The sequence below is a fragment of the Pelophylax lessonae genome (assembly GCF_965119305.1).
Source record: "Pelophylax lessonae genome assembly, chromosome: 9".
Lineage (NCBI taxonomy): Eukaryota > Metazoa > Chordata > Amphibia > Anura > Ranidae > Pelophylax > Pelophylax lessonae.
In genome coordinates, this window is record NC_138776.1 from 48,620,966 (window position 1) to 48,634,746 (window position 13,781).

General features: G+C 41.8%; 1 protein-coding gene across 1 annotated transcript in view; it reads right to left on the minus strand.

Moving 5' to 3' along the window:
• The window catches only part of ZDHHC6 (zDHHC palmitoyltransferase 6), a 47,286-nt gene that overhangs the window by 16,891 nt on the left and 16,614 nt on the right, over positions 1–13,781 (minus strand). Inside the window, exons 6-8 of the mRNA XM_082268285.1 lie at positions 11,997–12,050; positions 8,959–9,126; positions 4,949–4,990 (exon numbers count right to left, since the gene is read on the minus strand). Of these exons, the coding sequence (XP_082124411.1) occupies positions 4,949–4,990; positions 8,959–9,126; positions 11,997–12,050 (264 nt within the window). The remainder of the gene's footprint in view (positions 1–4,948; positions 4,991–8,958; positions 9,127–11,996; positions 12,051–13,781) is intronic.

The window sequence follows — 13,781 nt, forward strand, 5'->3', positions numbered from 1 at the left end:
AACATTAACCCTATGGTACAAGGCTGCAGTGTGCACTGAATCCCATTCCCTACAGTAACATTTAGGGAGAGAGACATGAGAGAGAGAGAGAGAGAGAGAGAGAGAGAGAGACATGAGAGGACAAGAGAGAGAGAGACATGAGAGGACAAGAGAGAGGACAAAAAATTGGCAAAATAAATGGAAAAAATGCGAAACACCGCGTTCGGTATTCGGCCTTCGGCCAAACATTTCATTATTATTCGGCTTCGGCTTCGGCCAAGAATTTCATTTCGGTGCATCCCTAATGTAAATAAAAAGAATGAATAGAATCAGCGCTCAACTCTCAATGAGGGGGACCACTCTCTCTAACTCCAATGTATAATAAAAAATCGTGTCGCAAAACTATGGGTCAGAAGGACCTGGTGATCAATATTTATGAGTGTATACGTGAAGATGTGGAACAATAATGTGCGAAGATAAAGACAATATATTAATAGTGGTAGTAGTGAATGAAAGATGTATAAAAAGATGTTCAGATGATGATCCAATCAAAAAGTGAAAAACAGGTGAATGAACAATGAGTGATCTAGTGCAATCACAGGTGGCTGATCATACAAAACAGAATAATGTGCAGATCATATATAATCAAGCAATTGGAATTAATCACGAAATGTGAAAAAGCACATGACAATGTGAATATAAATCATAATGAAGGTGACAAACAGACTAAAAAAAAAAAAAAGGTGTAGTGATAATAAACTAGAACCTATATAGAGTGTCCACCAACTGAATCTAAATATCAAAAAAAATATTTGATGATAGTCCCAATAAGTAATAAAGGTGCAAAGTGTCCAAAATTTATATATAAGATGATCTTTTCCAGTGCGCTCTAGGGGTGAGGTGCTCTTTGCAGACCCAGCAGAGTGAGTGTATCCCGGTGAGCTTACAATCCAAACACCGAGTGCAGTGGCCGCTCACCTCCACAACACTTAGACTGAGCGTTAAATATAAATATCCAGGCAACCCTCTCCACTCGTCCGCCAACTGCCTAGCGTCCTCCAGCAGCAATGGATCAAACAATGGGAGTATAGCAGCATAGGAATTTCATAATGCCTTAGTCCCTGTGGTGGTGCTCAAACAAAGAGGCTCTCATGGTGCAGAAACGTAGGGTCAATTTTATTAAAAAATAATGCAGGCTACTCACATTACAGAAGGTAAAAACGTGCAGACAGTATCCAATACCCGCGGATGCGGTACGATCCGAAAAGGGGAAACTCCCCCTTTGAGAAAGCTACGGGTGTTCGTAGCGCAACGCGTCAGATAAGCCGTATTGACGTCACTTCCGGTCTTCAGCCGAGACCGGAAGCTTCGGATCGTACCGCATCCGCGGGTATTGGATACTGTCTGCACGTTTTTACCTTCTGTAATGTGAGTAGCCTGCATTATTTTTTAATAAAATTGACCCTACGTTTCTGCTCCATGGGAGCCTCTCTTTGTTTGAGCACCACCACAGGGACTAAGGCATTATGAAATTCCTATGCTGCTATACTCCCATTGTTTGATCCATTGCTGCTGGAGGACGCTAGGCAGTTGGCGGACGAGTGGAGAGGGTTGCCTGGATATTTATATTTAACGCTCAGTCTGAGTGTTGTGGAGGTGAGCGGCCACTGCACTCGGTGTTTGGATTGTAAGCTCACCGGGATACACTCACTCTGCTGGGTCTGCAAAGAGCACCTCACCCCTAGAGCGCACTGGAAAAGATCTTCTTATATATAAATTTTGGACACTTTGCACCTTTATTACTTATTGGGACTATCATCAAATATTTTTTTTGATATTTAGATTCAGTTGGTGGACACTCTATATAGGTTCTAGTTTATTATCACTACACCTTTTTTTTTAGTCTGTTTTTTGTCACCTTCATTATGATTTATATTCACATTGTCATGTGCTTTTTCACATTTCGTGATTAATTCCAATTGCTTGATTATATATGATCTGCACATTATTCTGTTTTGTATGATCAGCCACCTGTGATTGCACTAGATCACTCATTGTTCATTCACCTGTTTTTCACTTTTTGATTGGATCATCATCTGAACATCTTTTTATACATCTTTCATTCACTACTACCACTATTGATATATTGTCTTTATCTTCGCACATTATTGTTCCACATCTTCACGTATACACTCATAAATATTGATCACCAGGTCCTTCTGACCCATAGTTTTGCGACACGATTTTTTATTATACATTGGAGTTAGAGAGAGTGGTCCCCCTCATTGAGAGTGGAGCGCTGATTCTATTCATTCTTTTTTTTTTTTTTTTTCTTTTCAAAACTTACCACCACAAAGAGTCGACTGCGCTCCAGACTAATGCCCCGTACACACGTGCAGATTATCTGAAGACTTTTGTCTTCAGATTTACCTTTTCTATGTAGTGCAAGGGCCTGCCGGATTGCATACAAATTGAAAGTATTTAGGTTTGACCTCATATTATATGGTTTTGGTAAGTCTACAGACAAAAGTCTTCAGATAATCTGCACGTGTGTACGGGGCATAACCAACACAAACCTGGAAAACCAGTTGAGAGTAGCAACATCATCAATACCAGCTAACATCACACACCTCACCAAAGAGAAGCAGTTGCAGACATCACATCAGGGGTGAGTTAATTAAATGTTTGACCAAATATAACAGGCACATTTTTAAGTTGATAATTTTGTACGGCCCCCGAATGATTTTATAAATACCCAAATGGCCCTTGGCAGAAAAAAGGTTACCCACCCCTGCCCTAAAGCATCCAATTACCTGAAAACCTTCAGCAAGAATTGCAATTTATTTAAATATTGTACAGCGAAAGTTAGCTTCCCCTCGGTATCCTTATCCCCCCCCCTTTCATGTTCAGATCATTGGATCTTACCTATTGACAGTATGATCCGATTGGGGTCAATAGGTATTACTGTTCCTATATATGTTTAAATTGATTCAACATCAACCTGTATTTGTTGGAATACTTATTAAGCCTATGTTTCCATATGCGATCTATGTAGGTTTAACATTCTTGAAGTCATTGGGAATGCAATACATAATTTGTTATACTTTTGATACTTTAATAAAACATTTTTAAGGCCCCTTTCACACTTGTGCGACTTCAAAGTCGCACGATTTTACCTCGACTTTTTGCTGCAATTTTGATGTGAGTTTGACTGGACTTATAATGTCTTTTCCTCAAAACGCATCAAAATCATGCCAAAAGTAGTGCAGGGACTACTTTGAAGTCGGTGCAACTTCAAGTCGCACAGATATGAATGGGGCTCATTGGAAATAATGGAGAACGACTTGTCATGCGATTTTGCAGTCCCAAATCGCATGACAAGTTGCACAAGTGTGAAAGGTGCCTAAAGTGGGGGGGGGAGTTAATATAAAAAGAATAGTGATGGTTAAAAAAAAGCACTTGTGGGTTTACCTAATCTTTTTTATTGTAAAATTGTCCTTTAAGGGGTCGTGGGGAGTGTCCTATGCCTACGTACTTTTTCCAATAGGTCTCCCTCATTCCTATCGCAAAAAGTTGGGAGGTATGCCTGCAGGTTGTCTCCTTAGAGCAGTGTTTCTTAACTCCGGTCCTCAGGGAACACCAACAGGCCAGATTTTAGGTATTACTTTGGAGAGATGCAGACTAGAATACTGCAATCACTGAGCATCAAATGATATCACCTGTGATGTATTTGGGTTTTCTTGCAAACCTGGGCTGTTAGTGTGCTCTGAGGACCGGAGTTAAGAAACTGCCTTAGACGACCTCAGAAGTGACAAAGAGAGAGAGTCAGACTGTCTGAAGAAGCTGTAGCTGAGAGGTAAACCCAAACAGCTCTTACCACATCCAAACAATGGAGGAAAATCTCCTTAGGAGACACAGGAGTTTGACAAAGAGATGGAAGTCAATGTCCTGATTAAGGAGAAAGGTATAATACATCTTAGAAGAGAGGAGGCTCTGCCTAGGACTTTAGACAACTTTGTCCGGGTGGAGAACCAAAAAGGGTTCTTGACGAGATAAGGCTACTTTTTCAGACACTCATATAGTATACAGGGGAGTCTCAGAAAATTAGAAAATCAAAACGTTTATTCCAGTAATTAAATTCAAAAAGTGAAACTTGTATATATTCTATAGATGCATTACACACAGAGTGTTATATTTCAAGCATTTCTGTCTTTAAATGTTGATGATTATGGCTTACAGCTGGTGAAAAATTAAGTATCTTAGAAAATTAGAATATTCCATAAGACCAAAAAAAAAAAAAAAAAAAAGAAGGATTTTTAATGCAAAAATGTTGGCTTACTGAAAAGTAGGCTAAGGGCTCTTTTACACGGGCGATCAGTTTTTTGCCTCCGCTCCGGTCCTTTTTTTTTTCCACGGAGCGGATGACACTTGTGTCATCCGCTCCGTGTGTCCGCATATCATCCCATCCGTTTGCGGATGATATACGGACATAAATGTAAGTCTATGGGCATTGCGGATGTCAGCGGATGACACCGCTGACATCCGATTTTGCTTCCTTTCCGTTTTTTGAACGGAGGAAAAATAGGGTTCTGTTCCGTTCCAAAAAAACGGAACAGAACTGAAAGGAAGAAAATCGGATGTCAGAGGATGGTCATCCGCTGACATCTGCAATCCCATTGACTTACATTATGTCCGTATATCACCCGCAAAAAAATAGGATGATTTGCGGACATACGGAGCGCCCGTGTGAAAGGGCCCTTACTGAAAAGTATGTTCAGGTACAGCATAGTATGTACTAAATACTAAATCACTTTTTTTTTGTATAAAGCAACTGTCTCTTTTTTTAAAAGAAGAAGCAAGTCAAAAAACAAACAAATTGAACTCAAAAACAAAATTGCTGGCAGAGATTACATTAACATGCTAAACAACATGAGACGTTAGCTTGTGACCACAGATATATTATACTCACACTGCGCACTCTTTTATCAGCTTTCTGTTTAAGCTGCTCCACCTGGCAAAGCAAAAAGGAACAGCCATGAGTCACTTTGTATATACAAACTATTTCAGAAATGAAATCCTGATGAGATTGAATACTGTGGCTAATAATAGAAGAGCAAGCTCACAACTTTGTAGTAGGTGTGGTACTTTCCATGAACCTTGTGGTGTAAGGTGTGTTTGGCACATGTTACTATTGAACTCGATGCACAGTTTGAAAAAAAAAAAAAAAATGCATCAAAGAAGCAGGACACTTTTTTTCCCCCCAAAGCAGGACACATTTATATCACACACCACCTAATACACTGCTGTTAATAGACCCTACAATACATTTCTGTGTGACATTCAGAAGTCAATCTTCTGCAAGCTGATCACAGAGACCTAAGAAGCATTCAAAGCAACAGCACAAGAACATGGAGAATACACGGCTCGGATTTGTCATGCTATGCAGACTATTTCTTAGTTGCAGTATTTATAGGTCTCTGATACTGCTGTAATGTGCAGAATACAGAACCATTCATACTCTTTACACCAGAGGTGCTTCCTCTTCTCAAAGCGGGTGTAAAGGCTGCTATAGTTTATTTTATTTTTTTATCTGGGTATGCCATATTGTGTTATTAGGCACAGCAAATTAGCACACAATGGCAGACTTGCCTGCCATAGAAGTCCTCAAGTGCTGCGGTGTGATTGATCCGGCGGGCCCCAGAACCTTTCATCTTTGTCCAGTCTTCCTCCCAAGTTTTGTACGTTCGGCCACTTGAATGACCGGGCCGTGATGATGTCACTCCCGGTCATGTGCACGGGGGTCACATCGCAGCGGCACAGACCTGGAGCCAGGTAGGAGGAAGCTTTTATGACAGAAGAGACTGATAGGATTTCTTCTGTCATTAATACCTTACCAGTCAGTCATTTTTTTAAAAAGTAACATCATATATTAAAATACCTCTATATAGCTCTGACTTTTTCCATAGCACTGTACTGAAAACACTGAGCGATTCACATCAGTCTCTGCACCAGAAGAGCTTACACTCTAATGTCCCACCACATTCACACATTACAGTAAAACCCAGAATTTGTTCCGGAAACATGTTTGTAATCCAAAGCACTCTTATATCAAAGCCAATTTCCCTATAAGAAATAATGGAAACTCAGATGATTCGTTCCACAACCATTTATTCATAAATCCTTCAGTTTATAGTCCATATAAAAAGATAATAGCAATGTGATAGGTTGTGTAACTATAAAATGTCCATCCACAAATGGCGCCTCCACAAGGGGATTAGAAGCAAAATCCAGCAGGAGCTTCAGAGTATGAAAAAGAAGAAAGGCGCCTCTAAGTGTAGCAATATGGTTACATTTAATGAAGGTTCTACATTTACCAACTTACATGGTTGATTAATAAAACAGGCACAGCTAAGAATGCAGGCATCTGGGGTAAAGCTGTCCATATAGACCAGTGATGGCAAACCTTGGCACCCCAGATGTTTTGGAACTACATTTCCTATGATGCTCAAGCACTCTGGAGTGTAGTTGAGCATCATGGGAAATATAGTTCCAAAACATCTGGGGTGTCAAGTTTTGCCATCACTGATATAGACCAGCCTTCGCACCAGCGGCTCTCACCGCCGTCAGTCTGCAATCGTGACTAAGAATACCCTGCAGTGCAGCAATCTTAAAGCAATGCTTGAATCGCTCGTTGAGCACAGCGTGGAAGGGATAACATCGATGGAGGTGCAGAGGATGGTCTATGTGGACAACTTTACCCCAAATGTCTGCATACTTACAGTATATCACAAAAGCGAATACACCCCTCACATTTTTGTAAATATATTATTTATTTTCATGTGACAACACTGAAGAAATGACACTTTGCTACAATGTAAAGTAGTGAGTGTACAGCTTGTATAACAGTGTAAGTTTGCTGTCCCCTCAAAATAACTCAACACACAGCCATTAATGTCTACACCGTTGGCAACAGAAGTGAGTACACCCCCTAAGTGAAAAAGTCTACATTGGGCCCAATTAGCCATTTTCCCTCCCCAGTGTCATGTGATTCGTTAGTGTTACAAGGTCGCAGGTGTAATACATTTGGTGTGATCGCTCTCACTCTCTCATACTGGTCACTGGAAGTTCAACATGGTACCTAATGGAAAAGAACTCTCTGAGGATCTGAAAAAAAGAATTGTTGCTCTAAAAGATGGCCTAGGCTGTAAGAAGATTGCCAAGACCCTGAAACTGAGCTACAGCATGGTGGCCAAGACCATACAGCAGTTAAACAGAACAGGTTCCACTCAGAACAGGCCTCCCCATGGTCGACCAAAGCAGTTGGAGTACATGTGCTCAGCATCATATCCAGAGATTGTCTTTGGGAAATAGACTTATGAGTGCTGCCAGCATTGCTGCAGAGGTTGAAGAGGTGGGGGGGTCAGCTTGTCAGTGCTCAGCCCATACACCGCACACTGCATCAAATTGGTCTGAATGGCTGTCGTCTCAGAAGGAAGCCTCTTCTAAAGATGATGTACAAGAAAGCCCACAAACAGTTTGCTGAAGACAAGCAGACTAAGGACATGGACTACTGGAACCATGTCCTCTGGTCGGATGAGACCAAGATAAACTTATTTGGCTCAGATTGTATCAAGCGTGTGTGGCGGCAACAAGATGAGGAGTACAAAGACAAGTGTGTCTTACCTACAGTCAAGCATGGTGGTGGGAGTGTCAGTGTCATGGTCTTGGGCTGCATGAGTGCTGCCGACACTGGGGAGCTACAGTTCATTGTGGGAACCATGAATGCCAACATGTACTGTGACATACTGAAGCAGAGCATGATCCCCTCCCTTTGGAGACTGGGCCACAGGGCAGTATTCCACCATGATAACGACCCCAAACACACCTCCAAGATGACTACTGCCTTGCTAAAGAAGCTGAGGGTAAAGGTGATGGACTGGCCAAGCATGTCTCCAGACCTAAACCCTATTGAGCATCTGTGGGGCATCCTCAAATGGCATGTGGAGGAGCGCAAGGTCTCTAACATCCACTGGCTTTGTAATGTTGTCATGGAGAAGTAGAAGAGAACTCCAGTGGCAACCTGTGAAGCTCTGGTGAACTCCATGCCCAAGAGGGTTAAGGCAGTGCTGGAAAATAATGATGGCCACACAAAATATTGACACTTTGGGCCCAATTTGGACATCACTTAGGGGTGTACTCACTTTTGTTGCCAGCAGTTTAGACATTAATGGCTGTGTGTTGAGTTATTTTGAGGGGACACTGTTATACAAGCTGTACACTCACTACTTTGCATTGTAGGAAAGTGTTGTTACATGAAAAGATATAATAAAAGTATTTACAAAAATATGAGTGGTGTACTCACTTTTGTGAGATACTGTAGATGTGCCTATTTAAATCATCAACCATGTGAGTTGCTAAAATGTTAAACCTTCATTAAATGCAACCATATTTTGCTACACTTAGAGGCGTCACTCTTCTCTTTTATACTCAGTTGTGACATGACGCTACTTGTATATTAAGACATCACTTGTTTATCAAGTCAAAATTCATATTAAAAAAATTTGCTTGTCTTGCAAAACACTCTCAAACCAAGGTATATATATATCTGTACTGTACAGAGAAACGTGAGCCAGTCACATCAGTCTCGGCACCGGAGGAGCTCACACTCTAATGTTGCACCCACAGTCATATGCTATAATTATTATGCATTTATATAGAAATAAATAAGTTTATCAACTACACAGAAAAGGCTTTTTTATACATTTTTTCAAATTCACATTTTTTAAAACAATGACAGAAGAATCTCTTAAAGCTTTATAAAAAGGAAGAGATTTTTTACCAACACATGTAAATGAATGCAGAGATGATTACGTAATGCCGGAGGAGGGACAGGCATAATCTGAATGAAATGAGTCTGTCTGGTATCTCGTTATGCTAGTGGCACAGAAAAGTTTGCACCAGTTACGAATGAGCCCTTACCGTCAAATCGTATGGACGACAGCTTTCCCGCAGTGACCACACTATGCCGTCCCCCTCCGGAGAGCCGGACCAGTTAAAAACCTGGCGGAAATTCAGCCAGCGGCTGCCCAGGTCGTAGGGGAAAATAAACTTCTCTCCAGTCTGGTAATACTGAATTCTGTCCTTAGCCTGCACACAAAAAGTACAAACTTATCAGAAAATACTCCAAATAACTAATAGCTATTGCTTAAATAGAACAGATGCTACAAACTCCATTAGAAAACTTAGTAGTGCATGTTAAAAAAGACACTTGTAGTCTCCATTGCAAGCATGAGTGATAAGATGACAACACAGGAGCACATTTGGGAGACAGGAACCAAGCACTCTCACCCTACAACAGGATATTCTTGAATTAGGACCTTCTTGTAAAGAAATCTGCAGATTTACCCCTTTAATGACCAGGCCATTTTTTGCGATACGGCACTACGTTGCTTTACCTGACAACTGCGCGGTCGTGCGACGCTATACCCAAATAAAATGGATTTCTTTCTTTTTCCCACAAATAGAGCTTTTTTTTGGTGATATTTGACCACCTCTGTGCTTTTTATTTTTTGCGCTATAAACAAACTAACTTTTCTCAAAAATCCTAATAAGTGTACAGTATTTTGATTGGTTTGCGCAATTACTGTTACTGTATAAATGACACTGGCAGGGAAGGAGTTAACACTAGTGGTGATCAAGGTGTTAAGTGTGCTCAAGGTGTTAAGGGAGTGCTTTCTAACTGTATGGGGGAGGGATGTGCTAGAGGAAAAGAGAGATCTGCGTTTCAGCTTAGCTGAAACACAACATCTCACTCTCCCTCTGTGACATTACAGCCGTCTGCCTTGTTTACATAGGCAGACTGCCGTTCTGTCATTCTCCTGCAGAAACGCAGTTGGCCAGCGGGCACTGATTGGCTCCCGCTGTGACTAATCACAGTGGGAGTAGCGCTCCAGCGGCGCGCGCATGCCCAAGAACCCCTGCACAAAATCACATACCTATACATGATTTTGCGCAGCCGGGACGCCCTGCCGCAGTATGCATGTGGTGTGTGGTCCGGATGTGGTTGAAAAGACAAGTGCATTTTTCCTCCCCCCCCCCCGTTCTGACCTAACCTAACCCACTCGCCCACCTCCATAAATGTATACTTACCACCAGTCTATGGCCGGGGTTCAGCTGTTTATTTACTTTCAGCGCTGCGAGTCCCCACTGTCCTGGCTGTGCCTAAGCATTACAAGCCCATACACTTCTATGGGATCATCTTCTGCCTCAGGATAAAGCCCCTTTAAAGTCTATGGCAGTAATGCACAAGCTTGGCCAGGATAGAAAGACTAAAGCCCCGTACACACGTACCGATTGTCGGCCGCAAATATACGGCCACCGACCGATCGGCCGATTGTAGGCTTGTTAGTATGATTCTTCCGACAGCCGACAGCGCATTTTCCGCCGAACAGAATCTGTCGTGTAGGCATTAAAATTTTTGTAGGCCGACAACAGAACGGCCGATTGTGCGTCAGTCAGTACAGATTTCGGCCAACAATCAGCAGATTTGCAAGACTGGGCATGCTCAGAGAAGAAAAAACACACGGAAAGTTAACCATCACATGACATCACTTCTGCAGTCGGCTGTTGTTGGCCGACAAAATTTGTGTGCAGTCTTTTGCACTTTTCAGCGGACAGGACAGCCCTGCACTTTGTTGAAGGCCTTGTTCAAACAGGCGAACTACACTGTACCCCCTTGTGAGGGCTGTGTTTACCCGCACAGGGATGCACGTGTCCTATTCATGTCAATTGGGACATAGCAGATGCATAGGCACAGTAACTGCTCCCAATTTGACATCTGTGTGGGTGCACAGCCCTGAACACAGACAGTGCGAGTTTGGGGCCATGCAGCCACACAGACAGCAAATTGGGAGCCATGACTATTTGTGCAGCCGCTGCATCCCAATTGACATGAATAGGACTGCCTGCACAGGGATACACATACACCTGTTCACCTCAATGGGGGTTTGCTGCAGTACGCCTGTGTGAACGAGGCTTTAAGGCAGAATTTCTCCCAATAGGGAAATTCTGCTTAAAGTCCTCCTCCCCCTCCCCTCCCATATTTGGCATGTCATTATTTTGGGGAGCAGATACCTAGTTTTGAAAGGTACCCACTCCCACTTCCGAAACCGGTCCCAAAAGACTGTGAACTCACATGTGTGTTTTGCGCTTTTATTATTTTTATTTAATATTTACACTGTCCTTTTCAATTTTTTTTTGATCACTTTTATTGCTGTCACAAGGAATGTAAACATATCTTGTGACAGTAATAGGGAGCGACAGATACTCTTTATGGAGGGATCTGGGGTCTATAAGACCCCAAATCCCTCTTTTGCACTTAAAAGCAATCAAAACTCCAAGTTTGGCCATTTTGAATACTGACATTTTTTTAATTCTGGAGCCTTTAAATCTTCAGTAAATTGGAAGTGATGTCATGACATCACTGCCGGGTTACTAGATCCAAAACCCGATCAAAGCCAATTCCGACCTTGTTCGGGTCTCCGGCCAGCTGGCGGTTACGTCCCCTCCTGCTGCTAGAAATAACAGCCGCATCGGTTGTTATTACAAGAAGCCAAACCATCCTCTCCTTAAAACGGTACCATGGTGATGCCTGCAGGCATCACCCGGTACAACCCCTTGAAGCCGAAGACCTCATATTTGCATTACGCCGGCGTCAAGGAGTTAAACGAGTTGAGGTTAGAAGTCGATTGGTTTCTATGCAGAAGTGAGCTTGATTTTGCACTTTTCAGCTTTGGTAAATAAGTGTGTGTGTGTTTTGTTTATTCTATTTCAGAATTTGGCTAGATTGAATTGCAAACCTCCATAAAGAGGTGGTCTGTTTATCAGCCAAGGGTTCAAACTGCATAATGCAAAGCAGGACTTTGATTTAAGCACTTGGTGAAACAGGAATAAACTATGACAACAACTGTGTTTTTCTTACAGGTCCCCGAAGAACATTAGACAACAGACAGACATACCTTCTCTTCTATCCACGCTTCAATGGAGGTTTTATTCCGCAAAATCACTTTCATCTTGAAGAGACGAGAAATAACAAATCAGAACGGCTGGAAACACAGTGTGTATCACAATTTACTGTTCATTATAGCGCAGAAATGTGTTTTGACGGACCGTCAGTCAGCCACGCGCACAATGCCCACCCAGCGAGAGCCTAATGCATCCGGGTAGAAGTGCGGCTTTGTGCGCGATGCGTACGATTTTCTCAGCAGGGCGGCTTTCTTTTGTTTATTATGTAAGCGGCATTTAGAAGTTAAAAAAAAAAAACAAATCAGTTGTGCCATAATAAAACCTGCAATTACCAATGGAGCCAGTCATAAAACAGCGCCGGGAAGAATGTGTGTGTAATGCAATCTAATGACATCTTTTTGTTCACTATTGTGTGACATGTTTAAATAGCAACAAAGTGGACAACAACGCAGTTGCATCCATAACAGTAAAACACAGATGATCTGTTTAATGAAAGCTGTGCTGTGCCTTGCCTGGTTCCTCTTTTATCCCTCATAAACATGCTAATGAAATGTATAAAATTAAAACTATTGTCATGTTAGACCCAGTGAAATCATCTAGGTCTTGGTGTTCTTTTCTATGCAATGCAGGCAGATCATGGCTGGTGGGAGGGGCCAGCAGGGTGCTGTACATAGCTTGCTGAAAACATCACAGCACCCAACCTCACTACTCCTCTCAAGAGTCCTCAGCCCTGATGCAAGCAGTGGGCTGGCTCTAGGGAGGAGTTATGCAAACAACCACTTCAGCTATGGAATTTTACCCCCCATTCATGACCAGGCCATTTTCTGCAATACGGAACTGCTTTACTTTCACTGACAACGGTCATGCGATACTGTATCCAAATAAAATGTATGTCCTTTTTTTCCCCACAAATAGAGCTTTCCTTTGGTGGTATTTGATCACCTCTACTTTTTTTGTTTTCACTATAAACAAAAAAAGACTGGAAATTTTGAGAAAAACAAAATAGCATTTTTTACTTTCTGCTATAAAAAACACTTCCATTAAATAAAAAAAAATAAATAAAAAAATAAAATATCTTCATCAATGTAGGCCAATATGTATTCTGCTACATATTTCTGGTGAAAAAAAATTCCCAATAAGCGTATATTGATTAGTTTGCGCAAAAGTTATCGCGTAAACAAACTATGGGATATTTTTATTTTTTCTACTAGTAATGAGGGCGATCAGCGACTTATAGCACGACTGCAATATTGAGGTGGACAGACACTGACACTTTTTGGGGACAAGCGACACCAATACAGTGATTAGTGGTAGAAAAAATAAAAATCACACCGTCACTGTACTAATGAGACTGGCAGGGAAGAGCTAAACATCAGGGGCAATCAAAGGGTTAAATGTATACTAGCAAGTGCTTTACTATTGTGGGGGGTGCTTTCAATGGAGAAGGCATGGATCAGTGCCTCTGGGTAATACCTCACCTAACATAGCTATCTTTCGTGATTTAGTTCTCACAGATCTTGGGCCATGAAGCAGTCCAATCCTTTCTCGAGAGGGACTCTACTATCTCAAATGTCCAACAGACTTTTATTTTAGATTTGTTATGTTATTCCATGTCTCACAATTATTTTTGGCATAATGGCTCTTACTACTTGCAGAGAAGAGGTGTGGTCATGGGTGCAAAATTTGCACCTAGCATGACCAAATGGGAGGAGGATGTGGTGTTGCAGGAAAGGCGTCTACAGTTAGTTCTTTGGAAATGCTTTATTCTTTACGTTTAT